The sequence below is a fragment of the Impatiens glandulifera genome, chromosome 4, assembly GCF_907164915.1.
Source record: "Impatiens glandulifera chromosome 4, dImpGla2.1, whole genome shotgun sequence".
NCBI classification, from domain to species: domain Eukaryota; kingdom Viridiplantae; phylum Streptophyta; class Magnoliopsida; order Ericales; family Balsaminaceae; genus Impatiens; species Impatiens glandulifera.
In genome coordinates, this window is record NC_061865.1 from 6,338,736 (window position 1) to 6,362,037 (window position 23,302).

The 23,302-nt window shown below is 28.6% G+C and overlaps 4 protein-coding genes across 4 annotated transcripts; all 4 read right to left on the minus strand.

The window, feature by feature from the left end:
• Positions 1 to 797: 797 nt before the first annotated feature.
• On the minus strand, positions 798 to 1,595 carry LOC124934560 (pollen-specific leucine-rich repeat extensin-like protein 3). The gene has a single exon (XM_047475089.1). The coding sequence runs from the start codon at positions 1,593 to 1,595 to the stop codon at positions 798 to 800; it is 798 nt and encodes a 265-aa protein (XP_047331045.1).
• Positions 1,596 to 4,664: 3,069 nt separating this feature from the next.
• LOC124934561 (early nodulin-75-like) lies at positions 4,665 to 5,462 on the minus strand. Its single transcript, XM_047475091.1, has one exon. It carries the CDS (start codon positions 5,460 to 5,462, stop codon positions 4,665 to 4,667), a length of 798 nt encoding a protein of 265 aa, XP_047331047.1.
• Positions 5,463 to 8,012: 2,550 nt separating this feature from the next.
• On the minus strand, positions 8,013 to 8,810 carry LOC124934562 (extensin-1-like). The gene has a single exon (XM_047475092.1). It carries the CDS (start codon positions 8,808 to 8,810, stop codon positions 8,013 to 8,015), a length of 798 nt encoding a protein of 265 aa, XP_047331048.1.
• Positions 8,811 to 11,430: 2,620 nt separating this feature from the next.
• On the minus strand, positions 11,431 to 19,047 carry LOC124934563 (36.4 kDa proline-rich protein-like). Its single transcript, XM_047475093.1, has 3 exons — positions 18,702 to 19,047; positions 11,925 to 12,067; positions 11,431 to 11,772 (listed from the first exon to the last, which is right to left on the minus strand). The coding sequence occupies exons 1-3, from the start codon at positions 19,045 to 19,047 to the stop codon at positions 11,431 to 11,433; spliced, it is 831 nt and encodes a 276-aa protein (XP_047331049.1).
• Between the last annotated feature and the right edge of the window lie 4,255 nt (positions 19,048 to 23,302).

Here is a 23,302-nt window from a genome sequence, read left to right on the forward strand (position 1 = left end):
ACTAGTTTTAAGAAAGTCCTTCACCAACTACTAATAGATTAGTTAACTCATTAAGTTAGTTAATGTGAAATAATTTTTTAAAGATATCAAAATATTTCGGATTAAATCCCATTCATAAAAAGTGTTTTCCTATGTTATCAAAATGTTTGAGATTAGATAACACTAAAAACTCTTAAGTTAAAAAAATAAAACTATTTTCTTTAATAACAAACATATTTTAAACAAATCCCTAAACCAACTGTTAATTCCAAATTCAAAACAAGATATAAGGATAAAATTTGAATTGATAATTAGGGTGGTTTTGAGCTAATTAAACTTGGGAAATTTGGATTAATTGGGTTTTGATAAATTGAGATTGGAATGTGTAATATTGAGTAGCTTAAAAAAATGGAAGACTAAATTGGGCTTGTTGAAAATGAATTGGTTCATCTGGTGTGAGTTTATATGAAAATAAATTTTAGGGACAAAATGACAACATTATAATGAAAATCATAATTTCATAAACTTGTTTTTGTCAAGGTAAAACTTTATTTTGTATATTATTAAATTGTTAATTAATTAATTAATTATAATAGTTGATAGTTATTTTTTTATTTAAAGTTAATAATAAAATTTTGTATTAAGGGAGAGATGCAATTATTTCAATAATAAAACTCTTTCAATTCAATTATTTTTTTAAAATTTAACATCAACCAACCATATTTCCTTCTTAATGTTCCATACATAGATAATTAAAGTACTAAATTTACTATTAAATAGATCTCTCATGTGCCAACTTAACCAGCCTAAGTTGATACTTAGTAAACGGATGGTGATGGCGGCATCACGTGGTGATGCTTTGGTTTACTTATAGGAGGGTCTCTAACATTAACCCACGATTTCCCCTCATCTAGCGGTGATGGATGGTGCGGAGCTGGACTAGGCTTATGTATGGGCGTCGATGGATGGTGCGGAGCTTGTGCAGGCTTCTGTATGGGCGACGGTTTCACCCAATGATTTGACGACGATGTGGGTGGCGGTGAATGTGGCGTCTTAGGAGATTTATGGGAATGTGGTTTCACATCAACTGGTGGTGATGGAATAGGCTTATCTGTGGGTGGCGGTGGAGGCGATGAATGTGGTGTCTTAGGAGATTTATGGGAAGGTGGTTTCTCATCCACTGGTGGTGATGGCATAGTCTTATCTGTGGGTGGCGGTGGAGGCGATGGATGTGGTGTCTTAGGAGATTTATGGGAAGGTGGTTTCACATCAACTGGTGGTGATGGCATAAGCTTCTCTGTGGGTGGCGGAGGAGGCGATTGATGTGGTATCTTAGGCGATTTATAGGGAGGTGGTTTTGCATCAACTGGTGGTTTCCCTTCTTTTGGCGGTGATGGCATAGGTTTCTCAGTGGGTGGTGGTGGAGGCGATGGATGTGGTGTCTTAGGCGATTTATGGGAAGGTGGTTTCACATCAACTGGCGGTTTCCCCTCAACTGGCGGTGATGAATGGTGCGGAGCTGGCATAGGCTTTTGTACGGGCCTACCGATGACATCGGTGGAGAGAGTAATTACGACCAGTGACAGGATCAGTAAGGGATTATAAAAAGATTTCATGGTATATTACTATCAATTTAATACCTTGTACTTGAGAACACTCTCTTATATAGAGAAAAATAGAGATCCTATTTTAAAACCATACAAGACTTATATGTAAGAATTTAAGAATTTGTTTGAATTATAAAAATTCATGATTTAAGTGATAACATAAAGTTACTAAAAGTATATAAAATAAAGTTTCTATAAGTATATAAAGAAGTTTGACAAATCCTCCAAATAAATGAAGTTATCATCCACTGTAAATCAGGATCTATTTATATATATATATTTTAATACTTTTTAAAAGAAAGTGAAAGATTAAGAAAGCAAATATTTAATACTTTTTTTTTTAAAGAAAGTGAAAGGTTGAGAAAAAAAATGTAAAGGAAGATAAAAAAAAATGCTTTTTTTTTTTAATTAAGCTATAGGTCTTGGTTCAACCTATCCTCTAGATTTTGTTGGAAGTTCTTATTATTTTATATTTAAAATTTAATAATTACGAGTTAATAATTTTATTTTGTTTTATTAATTTATACTTTGAAAATAGTTAATTTATATTTGTAAATTTATATTTTTAAATTAATCGAAATATATATTTAAAATAATAAAATTTTATAAATTATAAATAATTTCGATTTTAGTCTTTTACATTAAAAAGAGTTAATTTATATTTATAAAATAAATATATTTATTTATTCAAATAAATAAATATAATATTTGTATTGTACCATTACTTGTAATTATTTTTTAATTAATTTTATATTTTAATATATATATTTTAAAATTGTTAATTTATATACTTAATTATATATATAACAATAATATATAATTATATAAATTAATAGGGGTTAGACTTAAGTCCAATATTTTTTTTTATTATTTGTTAAATCTATATGTATTTTTATAAATATATAATAGATTAATATTATAGTTATTTTTTTTTAATAAATATTGTATATTTTGTATAAGGTTCAATCCTTTCATAATTATATGAAAAATATTATATTTATCTATTAACTTGATTTTGATTTGTTAAATTGGATAAAAAAAAGGTTTAACAAGTTATCCTAAATTATAATAATCGTTTAATTAATATATATTTAATATATTAACTTAATTAAAGTAGAAAATATCAATAAAATATAGTTTTCTTTTTTAGATGTGTTTTGATTATATGGATAAGTTTTAAGTAACGTTAGTTAAAAGAAAGTGAAAAAGTTTGATAGTATACTAGTTTTAACTAAACTGTTCATTCATGAATTTGTTTTTTAAACTTAGTTGAAATTCTATTTCTTTTTGGAATTTTTTTTTCTATGTTTAAAATATTTATTGAAATTAATACCTCCTTTCATTTTATTATAATTATGTTTAGAAAAAATACACATTTGTCATTTTCTAGAGGCATGTATAATATTTGCGGTTATTCTACCTTTCACTTTCTTATAATTCTATTCGGATCAAATGCATCATTTGTCATTTCTTGATGCATGTCTAGTAAATGCAATTATTCTAAAATGTCACAAGAGAGATTTCGTCGGTAGATTTTTCTCCAGTTTAATGTGTTATTATTGAATGCATCATGATATAACGATAAAGATCTGGGCTATATTTGATGGTTCATGTCTAAAAACTTTTGAAGGGCATAAATCAAGTGTTTATTGGGCATCCTTATAAATCGAGGGATTCAATTTGTATCTTATGGTAATTTGACATGTTATACCTACCAGGTTTAATCTGTCTTTTTTGGCTTCTTTCCAGACATGTCTTTATAAAATGTTGTGTGGCGACGATAATGATTTATTAAATCATTTGGCAATAAAAACTAATAATGCATTGCAACTTTACATCGACACAAAGTAAATGCTATAATTTGCTAGGTTTTTTACATTACTTATTGTATATCCCAATGGACTTATTTTACTCATTGAAGAAAACTATAACAAATCATTATTTACCTACTCTAGTACTACTGGATATGTTTGTTTTTGTTCATTTTATGTATATAGATAATCTAATATTGTAAACACGAAAAAACCTTTTTGTTTAAAATCTTTGCAGAAAAGCTCGAGGTTTAAAAATTTCAATTTGTTTGCATTTTAGGAATTTTCTTTTAAAATAAATAATTATTTTTAAAGATTTTTAATTATCTTGAAAGTTTTTTTAAATTATTAAAAAATAATTAATTTTGGGGTTTAGTGGAGAAGTGAGACATTATTTTGAAAAGCCTAACATATCCTTAATTTTTGTTGATGGAAAACAAACTAGTTTTAAGAAAGTCCTTCACCGACTAATAATAGATTAATTAACTCATTAAGTTAGTTAATGTGAAATAATTTTTTAAAGATATCAAAATATTTCGGATTAAATCCCATTCATAAAAAGTGTTTTCCTATGTTATCAAAATGTTTGAGATTAGATAACACTAAAAACTCATAAGTTAAAAAAATAAAACTATTTTCTTTTATAACAAACATATTTTAAACAAATCCCTAAACCAACTGTTAATTCCAAATTCAAAACAAGACATAAGGATAAAATTTGAATTGATAATTAGGGTGGTTTTGAGCTAATTAAACTTGGGAAATTTGGATTAATTGGGTTTTGATAAATTGAGATTGGAATGTCTAATATTGAGTAGCTTAAAAAAAATGGAAGGTCTACATTGGGTAGCCTTAAAGAAATGGAAGACTAAATTGGGCTTGTTGAAAATGAAATGGTTCATCTGGTGTGAGTTTATATGAAAATAAATTTTAGGGACAAAATGACAACATTTGAAAATCATAATTTCATAAACTTGTTTTTGTCAAGGTAAAACTTTATTTTGTATATTATTAAATTATTAATTATTTAATTAATTATAATAGTTGATAGTTATTTTTTTATTTAAAGTTAATAATAAAATTTTGTATTAAGGGAGAGATGTAATTATTTCAATAATAAAACTCTTTCAATTCAATTATTTTTTTTAAAATTTAACATCAACCAACCATATTTCCTTCTTAATGTTCCATACATAGATAATTAAAGTACTAAATTTACTATTAAATAGATCTCTCATGTGCCAACTTAACCAGCCTAAGTTGACACTTAGTAAACGGATGGTGATGGCGGCATCACGTGGTGATGCTTTGGATTACTTATAGGAGGGTCTCTAACATTAACCCACGATTTCCCCTCATCTAGCGGTGATGGATGGTGCGGAGCTGGACTAGGCTTATGTATGGGCGTCGATGGATGGTGCGGAGCTTGTGCAGGCTTCTGTACGGGCGACGGTTTCACCAAATGATTTGACGACGATGTGGATGGCGGTGAATGTGGCGTCTTAGGAGATTTATGGGAAGGTGGTTTCACATCAACTGGTGGTGATGGAATAGGCTTATCTGTGGGTGGCGGTGGAGGCGATGAATGTGGTGTCTTAGGAGATTTATGGGAAGGTGGTTTCTCATCCACTGGTGGTGATGGCATAGTCTTATCTGTGGGTGGCGGTGGAGGCGATGGATGTGGTGTCTTAGGAGATTTATGGGAAGGTGGTTTCACATCAACTGGTGGTGATGGCATAGGCTTCTCTGTGGGTGGCGGAGGAGGCGATTGATGTGGTATCTTAGGCGATTTATAGGGAGGTGGTTTTGCATCAACTGGTGGTTTCCCTTCTTTTGGCGGTGATGGCATAGGTTTCTCAGTGGGTGGTGGTGGAGGCGATGGATGTGGTGTCTTAGGCGATTTATGGGAAGGTGGTTTCACATCAACTGGCGGTTTTCCCTCAACTGGCGGTAATGAATGGTGGGGAGCTGGCATAGGCTTTTGTACGGGCCTACTGCAGACATTGGTAGAGAGAGTAATTACCACCAGCGACAGGATTAGTAAGGGATTAAAAACAGACTTCATTGTATACTACTATCAATTTACTACCTTGTACTTGAGAACACTTTCTTATATAGAGAAAAATAGAGATCCTATTTTACAACCATACAAGACTTATATGTAAGATTTTAAGAATTTATTTGAATTATGAAAATCCATGTTTTAAGTGATGGCATAAAGTTTCTAAAAGTATATAAAGAAGAAGTTTGACAAATCACCTAGTAATAAGTCCAAATAAATGAAGTTATCACTTATCACCTACCCCGTTAATCAGGCTCTATTTATATATATATTTTAATACTTTTTAAAAGAAAGTGAAAGATTGAGAAAGCAAAAATTTAATACTTTTTTTTTATAGAAATTTAAAGGTTGAGGAAAAATAAAGAGAAAGAAAGATAAAAAAAATATTTTTCTTAAAATTAAGCTATAGGTCCGCTAGTGGCTCAACCTATCCCTTGGATTTGGTTGGAAGTTCTTATTATTTTATATTTAAAATTAAGTAATTATGAGTTAATATTTTTTTTAATTTTATTAATTTATAAAATTATACATTGAAAAGAGTTAATTTATATTTGTTTATTAATCGAGATATATATTTAAAATAATAAGATTTTATAAATTTTAAATAATTTCGATTTTAGTATTTTATATTAAAAATAGTTAATTTATATTTATAAAATAAATAAATATATTTATTTATTCAAATAAATAAATATTATATTTTTATAGTACCATTACTTGTTATTATTTTTAATTAATTTTATATTTTAATATGTATATTTTAAAATTGTTAATGTATATACTTAATTATATATGTAATAATAATATATAATTATATAAATTAAAAGGGGTTAGACCTAAGTCTAATATTTTTTTTTTATTATTTGTTAAATCTAGATGTATTTTTGTATATATAATAGATTAATATTATAGTTATTTTTTAAATAAATATTATATATTTTGTATAAGGTTCAATCCTATCATAATTATATGAAAAATATTATATTTATCTATTAACTTGTTTTTTATTTGTTAAATTGGATAAACAAAAAGCTTTAACAAGTTATTCTAAATTATAAAAATTGTGTAATTAAGACTCTACCACCAAGTGGTCGGTCGGCAATGAGACAAGATTCAGTCAGTTTAATCGGTTGTTTGTCCGTCATAGGACCATATATATTTAATATATTAACTTAATTAAAGTAGAAAATATCAATAAAACAATGTTTTCTTTCTTAAATGTGTTTTATTATATGGATAAGTTTTAAGTAATGTAGGTTAAAAGAAAGTGAAAAAGTTTGATAGTATACAAGTTTTAACTAGACTGTTCATTCCTGAATTTATTTTTTAAACTAAGTTGAAATTCTATTTCTTTTTGCAAAATCTTTTTTCTATGTTTCAAATTTTTATTGAAATTAATACCTCCATTCATTTTCTTATAATTATGTTCAGAAAAAATGTACCATTTGTCATTTTTTAGAGGCATGCATGATATTTGCGGTTATTCTATCTTTCACTTTCTTACAATTCTATTCGGACCAAATGCATCCTTTGTCATTTCTAGATGAATGTATGGTACTTGCAGTTATTCTAAAATGTCACAAGAGAGATTTGGTCGATATATTTTTCTCCAATTTAATGTGTTATTACTTCATGCATCATGATACAACGATAAAGATCTGGGCTATATTTGATGGTTCATGTCTAAAAACTTTTGAAGGGCATAAATCAAGTGTTTATTGGGCATCCTTATCAATCGAGGGACTCAATTTGTATCTTATGGTAATTTGACATTTATATCTATCAGGTTTAATTCGTCTTTTTTAGTTTCTTTCTCGACATGTCTTTATAAAATGCTGTGTGGCGACGATAATGATTTATTAAATCTTTTTGCAATAAAAACTAATAATGCATTGCAACTTTATATCGACACAAAGACAATGTTGTTAATTTGCTAAGTTTCTTTACATTACTTATTGTATATCTCATTATATGATAGACTTATTTTACTCATTGAAGAAAACTATAACAAATCATTATTTACATGCTCTAGTACTATGGATGTGTTTGATTTTGTTCACATTGCTCTAGTAGCTTAAAAAAATAGAAGGTCTACATTGGGTAGCCTTAAAAAAATGGAAGGACTAAATTGGGCTGGCTGAAAATGAAATGGTTCATCTGGTGTGAGTTTATATGAAAATAAATTTTAGGGAATAAAGAATTTGACTTCAATAAAAGGGACAAAATGACAACATTCTAATGAAAAACATAATTTGATAAACTTGTTTTTTGTTAAGGTAAAACTTTATTTGGTATATTATTAAATTGTTAATTAATTAATTAATTTTAATAGTTGATAGTTATTTTTTTATTTAAAGTTAATAATAAAATTTTGTATTAAGGGAGAGATTAATTATTTCAATAATAAAACACTTTCAATTCTGTTATTTTTCTAAAATTTAACAGCAACCAACCATATTTCCTTCTTAATGTCCATACATAGATAATTAAAAGTACTAAATTTACTATTAAATAGATCTCTCATGTGCCAACTTAACCGGCCTAAGTTGACTCTTAGTAAACGGATGGTGATGGCGGCATCACGTGGTGATGCTTTGAATTACTTTTAGGAGGGTCTCTAACATTAACCCACGATTTCCCCTCATCTAGCGGTGATGGATGGTGCGGAGCTGGACTAGGCTTATGTATGGGCAGTGATGGATGGTGCGGAGCTTGTGCAGCCTTCTGTACGGGCGACGATTTCACCAAATGATTTGACGACGATGTGGGTGGCGGTGGAAGTGGCGTCTTAGGAGATTTATGGGAAGGTGGTTTCACATCAACTGGAGGTGATGAAATAGGCTTATCTGTGGGTGGCGGTGGAGGCGATGAATGTGGTGTCTTAGGAGATTTATGGGAAGGTGGTTTCTCATCAACTGGTGGTGATGGCATAGTCTTATCTGTGGGTGGCGGTGGAGGCAATGGATGTGGTGTCTTAGGAGATTTATGGGAAGGTGGTTTCACATCAACTGGTGGTGATGGCATAGGCTTCTTTGTGGGTGGCGGAGTAGGCGATTGATGTGGTATCTTAGGCGATTTATAGGGAGGTGGTTTTGCATCAACCGGTGGTTTCCCTTCTTTTGGCGGTGATGGCATAGGTTTCTCAGTGGTTGGTGGTGGAGGCGATGGATGTGGTGTCTTAGGCGATTTATGGGAAGGTGGTTTCACATCAACGGGTGGTTTCTCCTCAACTGGCGGTGATGAATGGTGCGGAGCTGGCATAGGCTTTTGTACGGGCCTACCGCCGACATTGGTGGAGAGAGTAATTACGACCAGCGACAGGATCAGTAAGGGATTATAAACAGATTTCATAGTATACTACTATCAATTTACTACCTTGTACTTATACTTGAGAACACTCTCTTATATATAGAAAAATAGAGATCCTGTTTAACAACCATACAAGACTTATAGGTAAGATTGTAAGAATTTATTTGAATTATGAAAATCCATGGTTTAAGAGATAACATAAAGTTACTAAAAGTATATAAAATAAAGTTTCTAAAAGTATATATAAAGAAGTTTGACAAATCCCCTAATAATAAGTCCAAATAAATGAAGTTATCATCCACATAAATCAGGATCTGTTTATATATATTTTTTAATACTTTTTAAAAGAAAGTGAAAGATTAAGAAAGCAAATATTTAATATTTTTTTTTTAAAAAAAAGTGAAAGGTTGAGAAAAAAAATGATAAAGAAGATAAAAAAATGATTTTTTTTTAATTAAGATATAGGTTCATTAGTGGCTCAACCTATCCTCTGGATTTGGTTGGAAGTTCTTATTATTTTATATTTAAAGTTGTTTTGAGAATCAAATGAATCTTTCTTGAAACAGAACCAAATCAGGACATCATCAACTGCAAACATTATCATCGACAAGATGAACAACTAAGATGAATAATAATAAAACTTAATGATTCAGGGTTTGAAAATGAACATAATGAAAATAAGAACATAAATGAATTCAATCACCTGATATTAGAACATGTTTTCGTCGTGATCGGTGTAATATGTTTGTTTAGGGTTCCGCCGTCGTGTCGTCTCGAGAAGAGAGAGAAGAGAGAGAAAAAAGAAGTAAAAAATAACGAAATGAAAAAATGTAAGTATTTGCGATGAAGGTATTTTCGTTCAAAAAAATAAAGTGGTCACCAAAGCAATAAAAATTAAGTGGTGACCACGGATGCAAATAAGTAATTCTTTAGGGTCATTTCGTCAATAAAATCTGTATAATGAGTTTTTTTTTTTTTTTTTTTTCTATATTTCAAATATTTATTAAAATTAATAATTTCTTTAATTTTTTTACAATTGGTAATAAGTTTTTTAACAGAAAAAGTACTTTTTTTTTATTGAATTAAAAAAAAAATGTGATAATATATAAGATTATTTTTACTACATGGCAAATAAAACATTAATTATTATTATTATAATTTTTTTATTTTTTATTTTTTTTTTATAGAGAAATGACTGGGTCGGGAAAAAACTCCGTTTTGACGCCGGTGGAAGACGCCGCCGGACCTTCCGGGAAGCGGCGGTTTCCTCTTGCCAGGATTTTTTGAGGAGAACCTCTTCTATCTCTCCTTACTCCAAACCTTCTTCAGTATTGAGCTCCGGTAGCTCCTAATCCCGGCAAGAACATCCTGAAGCACATAACCCTACGCGATCTCAAGTCCAGCACTAGGTACACTGTTCAATCCTTTCTGTTGTTTAATCAGTTCAAATGTGATTATACTGTGATGGGAGGATCAAATTCCCTATATTTCTCTACAATGTCGATTTTTTTAGTCATTTTAGTCGGTTTCCAAATGTATAAATTGGTCTGATGAAATGTATGTTCTGTTTGATATAGCTCTTATGATGTGTTTTATGTAATTGCATCTACTTTTGGTTTGTTTGATATAAGCATAGTGTTTGAGATCTAGAAAGTGACATTCTAAGACTAATTCCTTGTTAGGATAGGTATAAGGTCTTGCAGGTTTTAGGGCTTATTTGATCTAAGATTTGATTAGGACATAGGAGCTACCTTAGCCTATTTGGTCCTAGTTTGAGATAAACATATGGGTTGGTTTTCTTCTTCTTTTTTATTGAAGAATGAACAGACCCTTAAGCTCCATTTCTGGAAAAACAGACAGGTTTTGAAAAAGTCCTAAAATGTTGAATGAAGGGCATGACTATAGAGCTCGTGTTAAACAAAGCCTTAAACCAACTGTTGAATCCAAACTCAAAACAAGAGATTTAAGAATAGGAAACTATATTTTGTGGGGATAAAGGATAAAATTCGAATTGATCATTAGGGTTCGTTGTAAGCTTAAGGATTAGCTTGATTTGTAAATTGACATTTGGGTTTTGTTAAATTGAAGGTTGAAATTGGATTAATAATTAATCATGTGAACCTTGAGTTTGAATTGAGCATGATTGAAGTCGAGATTGATGAAATTGAATTAATTAATTCTTCTGAATCAACTGCGAAATATGGCATGCAAGTTTTTGAGAATGAACAATTGGATGTTAGAATATTGAGGCATTTGATTAAGTTTATTTAATTTATTTTGTAGTTAAGTAAGAAATAGGAGATTTGATCAAGATTATAACAAAGACAGAAGACAAGACAGAGGGCAAGAGAAATCAGCCAACAATTGTGCATATGCATGCATGCGTTTAAGGTAATACTTAGCTGTTATCTTTAGCCATTGATTTAAAAGTAGAGTTGAAACAAACACACAACAAACAAGATTCCCTTCTTAATGTGCCATACATAGATAATTAAAGCACTACACGTTACTATTAGATTTATCTCTCATGTGACAACCTACCAAGCCTATGTTGGTTTCTAGTAAATGGGTGGAGGTGGCGGGCTTCCCATATGGATAACTTGGAGGAGGTTCGATCACCACCGGTGGTTTTGGCTTTGGCTTACTTTATGAGGTGGTGGTTTCACATCATCATCAACTGGCGGTTTCCCCAAATGATCAGGTGGTGATGGACGGTACGGAGTTGGAGTAGGCTGGTACGGAGTTGGAGTAGGCTTCGGCGATGGATAGTGTGGTGTCTTAGGCGGCGGTTCACCACAACTGGCGGGGATGGATAGTACGGAGTTGGAGTAGGCTTCTCAGTGGGTGGCGATGGATAGTGTGGTGTCTTTGGAGGCGGTTTCACCACAACGGGCGGCGATGGATAGTGTGGTGTCTTAGGCGGTGGTTTCTCCACAATTGGCGGCGATGGACTGTACGGTGTTGGAGTAGGCTTCTCAATGGGTGGCGATGGATAGTATGGTGTCTTTGGAGGTGGTTTTCACCACTACTGGCGGTGATGGATAGTGTGGTGTCTTAGGCGGTGGTTTCACCACAACTGGTGGACTGTATGGAGTTGGAGTAGGCTTCTCAGTGGGTGGCGATGGATAGTGTGGTGTCTTAGGAGGGTGGTTTCACCACTACTGGTGGCGAGGGATATTGTGGTGTCTTAGGCGGTGGGTTCACCACAACTGGTGGACGGTACGGAGTTGGAGTTGGAGTAGGCTTCTTAGTAGGAGGGGATGGATAGTATGGTGTCTTAGGAGGTGGTTTCACCACAACTGGTGGTGAGGGATATTGTGGTGTCTTAGGTGGTGGTTTTCACCACAACTGGTGGACGGTACGGAGTTGGAGTAGGAGTAGGCTTAGTGGGTGGCGATGGATAGTGTGGTGTCTTAGGAGGTGGTTCACCACACTGGCGGCGAGGGATATTGTGGTGTCTTAGGAGGTGGTTTCACCACAATGGTGGGACGGTACGGAGTTGGAGTAGGAGTTGGCTTCTCTGTGGGTGGTGATGGATAGTATGTGTCTTGGAGGTGGTTCACCACAACTGGCGGCGATGGATAATATGGTGTCTTAGGTGGCGCGTTTTACCACAACTGGTGGGGATGGATAGTACGGAGTTGGAGTAGGCTTCTTAGTGGGTGGCGATGGATAGTGTGGTGTCTTAGGGTGGTTTATGTGTAGGTGGTTTCACACCACCGGAGGTGAAGGATAGGACGGAGTTGGCGGAGGCGGGGAAAGAGTACGTCGGAGTTGGCGGGCGGTGTAGATGATGGAGGTTGGTAGTCCTCCATAGCCAGTATAGTAGAGGCATTGGTGGATTGAGTAATCACCACCAGGAAACAGGATCAACAAGGGATGAAAAGCAGACTTCATGGTATACTAAATTATACTTGACAACACTCTCTTATATAGAGAAAACTAGAGGTCTCATTTGCAACCAAACTAGGCATATATGTGTGAGATTTTGAGAATTTGTGTGAGATTTTGAGAATTTGTTTGTTTTCAGAAAGTCTATGGTTTGAAAAAAGAAGATGGCATGCAAAGAGACACGTTTTGGGCATAGTAATAAATAAGATGATATAGATGGGAAGATGGGTAAGGTCCAAATTGAAGTGATGGCATTAAGTTTCTAAAATTGTGAAGAAGTTTGACAAAGTTTACCGGAAAAGAAGGCCATAAAGAATGTCTAATTAATATTTACTATTGTTATTCACCAAAGTAGGTTTGCATTCAAGAAATGCACCTCAAAATGTATTATGCTCATTTGTGCAAGTAACAATGCCCATTTCGTCCAAAACTGGTTGAATCTTTTCTTTTTTCTATTCAATTTATTAAAAAATAATGTCGTGATGTTTTTTCAATTAGTCCTAGTTTGACATCAACTATTTAATGGTTACTTGTATTTGATTTTTTATATTTTTGTAAGGATTAATATTAATACTACAATTTGATAACTACTTATCATTAATTTTTGTATGACAATAACTATGAAGTTATTACTAGTAGTATTGATAACCGCATGTCTGTAAAATTTGGGCTGCCACATGTCAAATTAATTTAATTTTTTATATTTAATTTATTATTTTAAGAGAAAGAGTGATAAAAGAAAAAATGGAAAGAAATAAAATTTGTTTAAAATTTCTTAACTCATAAAAAAAAAGTTTAAAGTTTGATTTTAAATAATTGGTTAAATATGTAATTTTGTTATTAATTTAAATTTATTATAATAAAATTTATGATTTTATAAAATTTTACATTATAAATAAATAAATTAAGATAATTAATTTTATAAATATAATTGTTTATAGTGTTATTTATTATTATTATTTTTTTAATTCATTTTATATTTAAATATATAAAACTTTTAAATTATTTAGATTTAAAATAATTAATTAATATATAATAATAATAAAAATATATAATTAATATTTTTCAACTTAAACTCTTTTAATTTGAAAGAAATGTATGTAGAGAAAATAAAAATTTTAATTAGACCATTGGATTGCGGATTGCCCATGAGCTGCCTCCCTCCATACCCATGACTATAAATGTATACCCATTAAGGATTTAGGTTTTCCTGCTACATGTCAGTTGAGAAACTTAATTTTTCTTATAAATGTAAGAAACTAATAGTATATATATATATATATATATATATATATATATATATATATATATATATATATATATATATATATATATATATATATTATGTTTGTCGGTTCTTAATTTGATATTTGATTTAAATGATAACACCATAATAATTTGATATGTTGGTGAACTTTAGTTGTTTTTATCAAATATTTGGAACTTTGATCGGTTTAAAATGAGGATTGAATTTTTCACAATTTTAATTATGTAAGGTTTTATCACAAACAAATCAATATCCGCCTTCTTATTTTAATATATTATTATTTTTCTCAATTAGTTTATCATATTTATAAAAATATAGAACTTCTCTATTCTTTAAAATTTTTAATTATTCTCCTAAATCATACGTTTTTTAAGATATTTATACATAATTATGTATTTTTGAACGTGGTATATCCGATATACACACTCAATTTAAACACCAATACGTTTAAATAGTATTCTTACACAAAATTATATCGTTTTGAATTATATGAAAAATAAACTACCAAATCGATCACTCTCTTCAATTTTTCCATCTTTTAATTACCAAAACCATTTTCAATAAATTAAAATGCGGTAAATCTCGAAACAAACACTCAATTTAAAAAAACATGTGCAACTTCGGAAAAAAGCCTTAGTTTAGGTTTCACGGAACGCTCGTTTTCGGATGTTTGAGATTTCAACCTCGGTTTGCGTGTCCTGAAATTTTCTTTTTACACAATAAGACATATTTTAAATATTTTATAAATAGTGATACCTGACCGCTTTAAAATAATTAAAGATAATTAATTTGGGTTCCATTTTTCAATAATTCGGGAATATATGGTAATCAAATTAAAATTTAAATTTTTTAAAAAATCCTTTTAGTTTAAATTATTTAAACATAAATATTTAAAAAAATTATTTATTTTTTAAAACAGAGTCACTAATTTATTAAAAAAATAATTTCGGTGGTGATGTTGATTAATATTACAATTTGATAACTACTTTCAATTAATTTTGTTTGACACTAACTATAAAGTTATCAATAACCAGACCAATATTCTTTTTTAATATTCTTAAGAGAAAGGATTAGAGAGAAAAGGGAAAAAAATGTATTAAGGCATTGGGCTGCCATGAGTGCATCATGCATTTGCCCTGGACTTGTTGGGCTATTGAGCTGCCAGCCTGCCATGAGTGCATTTGCCAATGGACTTATTGGGTTACCCTTGTGCCGCCTCTTTCAATAACCATGACTAAGAGGCTTATAAATAAAAGCATTTGTGAATTTGATACCCATTAAGAAGGATTTGTGGCTACATATTGACTTAGAAACTTAAAAGTCTTTTTTTTTTTTTTTTATATATTAAGGTAGGAAGTTAGCATAAAATTTTTAAAATCGTCAATTTCAGTTTAAAACGTTTTAAGGGAGAATCGAACTTGTAAATTTTAGTTTTCTAGATATAGAATGTTTTCACTTAACTATTATGGTGTCTTATAAACTTATATAATTTCATATGGAGTGTTATATTGTTTGTTTTAATATTTCCCATGTTCTTAATTTTGATATTTGATTTGACTCACATTGTTGTTGTAGTAACTATTACAATGACAAATCTATAGAAAGATGATAGACTTAATTGTTATTTGAAGTTTAAATTTGAGTTGTTTTACATCAAATATGACTCGAAATTTAAATTGTTTAAAAACGAGGTTTGAATTTAAGGGTGTTTAACCGTTCGGTTAATCGGTTCCGAATAAGTTTGATATTACCTCTTATTTTGCAAACCGATTAACCGACCGATATTGACATTTGTTTACCGGTTTCTGATTCTACTAGTCGGTTCCGATCGATTAACCGGGGTTTAACTGAGAACCAATAATTTGAAATTAAATATTAAATTGATTTTTTTAAAATCTTTATTTGCATTCTCTTAGTTATGTTATTCTCCATCTTTTTGTCTATATAATATATATTATATGATAATATATATATTAGTGTAACAATATAATAATTTTTTAAGAGTCTCCCTCTCTAAATTTATAATCATATAAAATAAAAGTAAAAAATAATTTTATATAATTTAAAATTTAAAATAACTAATATATATTATTAAATATTATTTATTATATATCTAATATTTATAATATAACTAGTATAAATTATATAATATAAAATATAATTAAATTATATTCAATCGTAAACTGAACCGTTTAACTAGTAAAAACCGGTTAACTAGAATCATTAGAATCGGTTAAATGATAACTAGTTAAATGAAATCGGTAAGCTATCAGTTCGGTATGATTATCAGTTTTCTGATGTTTTTGCACAACCCTACTTGAATTATCACAATTTTAGTTATTTAAGGCTTTTACAAATAAATAAATATTCGTTTTTTTTATATTAACATAGTATATTTTTCTCAAATACTTTATCAATTGTAAAAAATTAACAATCATCTATTTCTTAGAGATTTTTCAATTATTCTCACACATTTTTGAAATATTCTGACCTCCATCTCGTGATCACACACTTTCAAATGTTCGCCAAACCAAGCACTAATTCTGACCTCACACTCAACAAACCACCACCACTCGACCCCCGATCTCGTGACCTCACACTTTCAAATGCTTGCCAAATCATAAATTCCAACCTCACACTCGATAAACCACCCACCAACCGACCTTCATCGCGTGACCTCACACTTTCAAATGCTCGTCAAACTAATAACTAATTCTGACCTCACACTCGATAAACCACCTATCACCCGACCTTTATCTTATGACCTCACACTTTATCCCCTCGACACCCCACTTAACCCCTCAATTGATCATCATCTTGTGACTTACACCTTTCATATGTCTTTTTTATCTCCTCGAGGAACCACATACTATCTTAGTCGACTTACACTTGACAAACCATCCACCTAACCTACATCTCATAACCAACACACTTTCAAATGCTCGCCAAACCAACCCTAATTCCGATCTCACACTCGACAAACCACCCACCACCCGACATCGATCTCATGACCTCACACTTTCAAATACTCGCCAAACCAATAATTAATTCTGACCTCACACTCGACAAACCACCTATCACTCGAACTCTATCTCGTGACCTCACACTTTCAAATGCTCGTCAAACCAACAATTAATTCGACCTCACACTCGACAAACCACCCACCACCTCGATCTCCATCTCGTGACCTCACACTTTTAAATACTCGTCAAACCAACCACTAATTCCCGACCTCACACTCGACAAAACCACCCACCACTCGACCTCCATCTCGTGACCAACACACTTTCAAATGCCGACAAACCAACAACTAATTCCGACCTCACACTCGAAAAAACCACCCACCACCCGACCTTCATCTCAAGACTTCACACTCTAAATGCTTACCAAGCCACCCACCATCCGACCTCCATCTCGTGACCCTCAACACTTTCAAATATTCGCCAAACGAACCACTAATTCCGACCTCACACTTTCAAATTGCCTCGTACCTTTGTTTAAAAGTTGCGCGTTGTCATATATTAAAGTTACATTGAAAATATATTGCATGTTTTAGGATTCGAACCCTGATCTTAAGCATAAAATGTGGACACTTTAACCGCTAAACCACTTGAGATTGTTGAAATAATTTTATTATTTTATTATACCTATATATTTTGTATTTAATATTTATTACTAAATAGTTAATTTTTATTAACAAAAAAATTATTTATGCTAATAAAGAAAATATTATATATATATATATATATATATGATGTGAGAAAAAAATTATAATAAAAGATAAAATATATTTATAAAAAATTAATGATGAAAAATATAATATATAAGTTATCTACATTTAAAATATATATATATATATAAATTATTAATAAAAAATATATATTTTATGATTAGTGAGAATATATATATATATAATTAATTAATTAATTAATTAATTAGGGAGAAAATAATTAAGAAAGAAAAAAAAAATATAAGACAAAATATATTTATAATTTTAAAATTTAAAATTTTATTAAGAAAGATAAAGTAAGAGAGATGAGAGAGAAAAAAAATTAATGACGTTGATTATATATATATATATATTTAAGATTAAATGTATTTAGTGAAAAACAATTTTGAGTAATATATAATATTGTTTTAATTTTTTTTTAGTATATAAGTTATTATAATTAATATAATTTTTAATTAATTATATTAACTATATTTAATATATATAATATATATATATATATATAATATATGAAAAACAAATTTGAGTAAGATATAATATTGTTTATTTTTTTAGAATATAAGTTAATATAATTAATTATGATTTTTAAATATGTTTATTAATTCATTTAGTAAGAAATAATAGTACTTTAGAATATTTTAAATATTTGACCTCTAACCACTTTTTAAAAATTATATCTAACATATAGATCATTACACTTGCATTATTTCAAAAACACTCAAAACACTTAAGATCTTGTTTGAATAGAGTCAAGTATAATTATTTCATTTATAATTAATTAATACTATTGTTATGTAGTTCCATATAAGATGAAATAGTAATTTTTTTGGTTAAGGATGGTAACGAGTAATCTCCAATAGATTGGACTAGTGATGGATAAAGAATAAAACTGAAATATTAATCGGCCAAACATGATCATTAATTGATAATGTGCTCTAAATTCATAAAGATTTATTCATAAAATTAGTTCATATATTTATATATATATAATTTTTTTTATGGACAACATACAGGTGGAGGTAGTTGCCTTCTAAATTTTGATTACTTTTATGAGGCGGTAGTTTTCCCCCAACTAGCGATTCCCCCTCAACTGATAGTGATGAATGATGTGGAGCTGGTACAGGCTTTTGTATCGGCGATGGTTGATGCGGAGCTGGTGTAGGCTTCTGTATGGGCGGTGGTTTCACAAAATGGTCCGACGCTAATAGATGGTACAAAATTGGAGTAAGATTCTCTGTAGGTGGCGGTGGAGGCGATGGATGTGGTTTCTTATGCGGTTTATGGATCACAGGTAAAGGATACGCTGCAAATGTGTCAGCATCGACAACGATGGTGGAGAGAGTTATTACCACCAATAACAAAATCAACAATGGATGAAAAGTAGACTCCATATAAACTACTCTTTATTAACTGCTTGCAAATTATATTTGAGAACACTAGTTTATATAGTGGAAAATAGAGACCCTATTTTACAAACAAACTAAATCTAAATGGGTGAGATTTTGAGAATTTGTTTGTATTCACGAAATCTATGATTTGAAATGAGAAGAGGACATGCAAAGTTTTGGACAAATAATAAATAAAAAATAGATGGATAAAGTCAAATTTAAGTGATAGACATAAAGATTTTAAAATTATGAAAAGTTTGACAAATAACCAGGAAAGAAATCTAAATAAATTAAATTAAGAAAATGATCAGCGACTGAGTATCCACCGTTTACCTGTGAAATTAAAAAAAAAATTTAATTTTATCTCTCTTTCTCTTTTATCTCTAGCTAATTAATTTATTTAAACATTAACATCTAAATTCTAAACCCTAAATTTTAAACATATTATTAAAATATTTAATGAGAGAATTTGTTGTAAATTGTTGAGTTATTTTAACCGTTAAATGAGAGATAATAAATATCAAAGAAATGAGTAAAATAATAATAGTGAGAATATGAATAAATGTGATAAATTAATTTGTAGAGATAGAAAGAAAAATTATTTAATAAGAGGAGAGAGAAATTAAAATAAAATAAAGAAGGTAAATATATAAAAGTGATAAAGAAAATTGGATGGGTATACTAACCATAGAGTAAAGAGAAATTGCGATTGATAGACTAACCAATCGCTATAGGAAAATTGCGAGTGGACATTCACCAATCGCCGTTACCAACTAAGGCAACAGCGAGAACACCTTTGACGATTGATGGCGATTAGTTTATGATCAATCGCTATAGTCTTCTAGCGATTGGTTTGGATATGAATAGCGATACAAATCGCTAGAAGGTTTTTTTTTACGATTGTAATACATTCTAGTATTAGTTAAACGATAGGTCTATTGGGGCCACTATTAGTTGATAACAAAGATAAGAGTGACAAAATATGCATTTTTTCTATTTAATCATGTTTGATGATATAGGGTGAACGGATTAATCAAAAATTCAATATTTTTCGAAATACTAATTTGAATTTGAATTGGTTATTTTGGATGGATTGAGTTCGGATTTAATTAAATATAAATTGGATTTGAATTATCCAAATATTTAAATTAAATATATTTTTTAAAAATTTTAATTATTTCACCACAATATATTATTATTATTATTATTGCCTTTGGCAATCATTTGTTTTATATTTATAATGTTTTTTATTTTTTTATTTAGGCAATTATATTTTTCTTTTCCCTTTTCTTTTTTAACTATAAATTTGAATTAGTTAATTGGATAGATAAAATTATTATAAATAAATAAAATATATTATTAAAAAATTAACCTTTTTTAGAAGCAGGTGGTTTAAAAAAAAAAAAAATAAAAAAATAAAAATAAAATTATATTAAAAATTAGTAAAATAAAAGGAAGTAAAGTAAAATAAATAAATCTATTACACAATTAGATAAAACAAAAAGGTTAAATTATTAACCAAATCATACCATCCATATTAATTAATATTATGGAATGAATTAATATAATTTAAATTTAATATGAATGATAAAACAAATTGAATTTAACTATTTGCTTACCCCTATTTCAATTGAAATAAAATATTTTTTCATTATTTCTCTCTCTTAGGTAAAAAAATGAGATATGCACTTCAAGCATAGAAGATAGTAGAAAACTTTGAAACAAATACTCATAAATTGAAATATCTCAAAAATCAAGTAGAAATTTGTTGAACGTAATTCAACACCCTTCTTTGTATTTCGACAGTAATAATAAATACTTGTAAGTATATGTTTGAAGAATTAAATATTAGAGTTGCAAAAGCAAAATTAAAAGATAAAGAAGAGACTGAGATGTATGCATGTGGATTTGGTTTCCAAATATAAGTAAAATGTTGTATGAAAATCAATGAGATGGAGGCAAATTTTTAAGAGACCCCTTAGTGACATCTTAAATATGTACAAAAGTTATTTGATTACATTTTTTGAAATGTTCAAGTTCTATATTTTTTTTCTTTTTGGAAATTAGTTTACTCCCTCCACTTAATTGGGATTAAGTCAAATACAGCTCACATATATAGGTGCATGGTTATTGAAAATAGGAGCACCATTATCATCGCAATTGATTAGATAACTCTATAGGTACAGAAAAATGAAAACAAACATTTAAAATCTTGATTTAATTTTTATGATTTTAAAATAGACTAACAATTTTGTAAGTAACTCTTAATATAATTAAACTCGTACAATTTTAAATTTATGATCTAAAATTCTAAAACTTTACAAGTTTATAAGTTATTTTAATTTTACGATTATATAAAATTTTATATAGGTAAGGTGAATTAATATTAAAAATTCAATAAAAAATCAAATAAATGAATAATATAATTAAGAAAAAAAAGCTCACTTAAACATATATACTTGTATAACTTAGTTATAAACTAGCTGACTTAGACGATTATACTAAAAATCTCATTTAAATATATGTACTATAAAAATGGACGGCCTATTTAAACTAATTATAGTTAATTTTTATTTATTTATATATTTATTAATTAAATTAATATATTTTCTCTCACCTTCTTTTTCATTAATTAAACCGATTAAATTTGTTTCATTCTTAAATTTTTAATAATTTTATATTAGTTTCTCTTTTTATTTTATATTTTTTTTTATCAGTTTTTTTATCATAATTTTTAAATTTTATTTAAAAAAAAAATTAACAATTTAATTATGAATTTTATGGTTTACGGTAATATATTATTGAAGGATCTATCTCATTTAATTAATATGAACAAAAATATAATTAATAATTAATTTAATATGAATAAAAATATAATTAATATTTTTTTTATTTAATTTTTGATTCATAATTTATAATAGTAAATATTTGATTATTATTTTGTTGTTGGACGAATGAGTGACTATTATTATTCAATTCTTGATTATTAATTAATTTATTTTGTGTTGAAGGTTTTTTATTGTTAGAAAAGATAAGTCATTGTTATATTAAATTATTTAGATCAAATAATTTTAAAATAATTAATAATTAATGTTAATATAAGAAAATAAATATAAAAAAAGAAGAAGAAATATAAAGTTAAAATAATTAATGATAAATGCTTTTATATATATATATATATATATATATATATATATATATATAATTAAAATAATTAATAATAAATACTTATATAAAATATAAAGAGTTCATTAATTATTGAAAAAGAAGTAGAAAAAATATATATTAATAATTAATAAATATATAAATTAAAAAATAAAAATTAAATATGTTTATTTAAAAGAAATACTAAATGAGTCAATTTTAGATAGTACATATGTTTAAATGATCTTTTATTAATATATACGATTTAAGTGAGCTAGTTCTACACGTGAATACGTTGAAGTAAACTTTTTTTATAATTTATTTTTTTTAAATTAATTTTATATTAAATTATATATAATAATATATAACAAATATTTTTTTAAAATAAACACTCTTTTACTATTTACAAATGCTTAACAAAATTACCTTATTCTGAAAATCATTCACAGTAGTATAAGAAATTAAAACTTTATTATTAGATTATCGTTTTTGAATTTTCATTTCTTTAGAAGATATTACATAATTATTCTCAAATTTGTATTTGACCTTTAAATTAGGTCCAGTCATATTAAGATAGTTTTGAATTGATATGTATAATATTCATCTTATTATATAATAATATAGTTATTATTTATTTTTTTCTTTATAAAGTTTTTGCTAAGGATGGTAATCGGGTATTCTCCCGACCAGATGAGTCGGGATGAGTTTGTAATCGTGATAGAATAAAATTAAAATATCAAAAGGGTTCAAGAATGGTTAGTGATTGATAATCGGGCTCTAAATTCTAGCTCATATATATTAAAATTATTGTTAAGTAACATTTATAATCCTAAGTTTAATTTTCAATTTTTTTTTGTTTTGTTCTTATTTCAAGTTAACACAAATGTCTAACTTGACTTCTATTAAATGGATGAAAAATAAATACCAAATCTATTCTCTTTTTTTTTTCAAATCTTTCATAGATTACACATTTTTTAGTCATCAAAATCTTTTCTGACAAATTAAAATGTGTAAAACTCGGAAACAAATATTCAATTAAAAAACACGCAAAAAAAACCGTTTATAAATAATTTAATTTATAAATGTGAAAAATAATTAAAAAAAAAAAAAAATG

Bases quoted from the DNA above. Each gene is read 5' to 3' on its own strand.
- LOC124934561 (XM_047475091.1), bottom strand. From the start codon at position 5,462: ATGAAGTCTGTTTTTAATCCCTTACTAATCCTGTCGCTGGTGGTAATT.
- LOC124934560 (XM_047475089.1), bottom strand. From the start codon at position 1,595: ATGAAATCTTTTTATAATCCCTTACTGATCCTGTCACTGGTCGTAATT.
- LOC124934562 (XM_047475092.1), bottom strand. From the start codon at position 8,810: ATGAAATCTGTTTATAATCCCTTACTGATCCTGTCGCTGGTCGTAATT.
- LOC124934563 (XM_047475093.1), bottom strand. From the start codon at position 19,047: ATGGAGTCTACTTTTCATCCATTGTTGATTTTGTTATTGGTGGTAATA. The intron at 12,068-18,701 runs GTAATCAAAATT...CCTCACCACCAG, and splicing joins AAAACTACCGCCTCATAAAA to TTGTGGTGAAACCACCTCCT. The intron at 11,773-11,924 runs GTGAAACCACCC...CCACCTCCAAAG, and splicing joins ATCCCTCGCCACCAGTAGTG to ACACCATACTATCCATCGCC.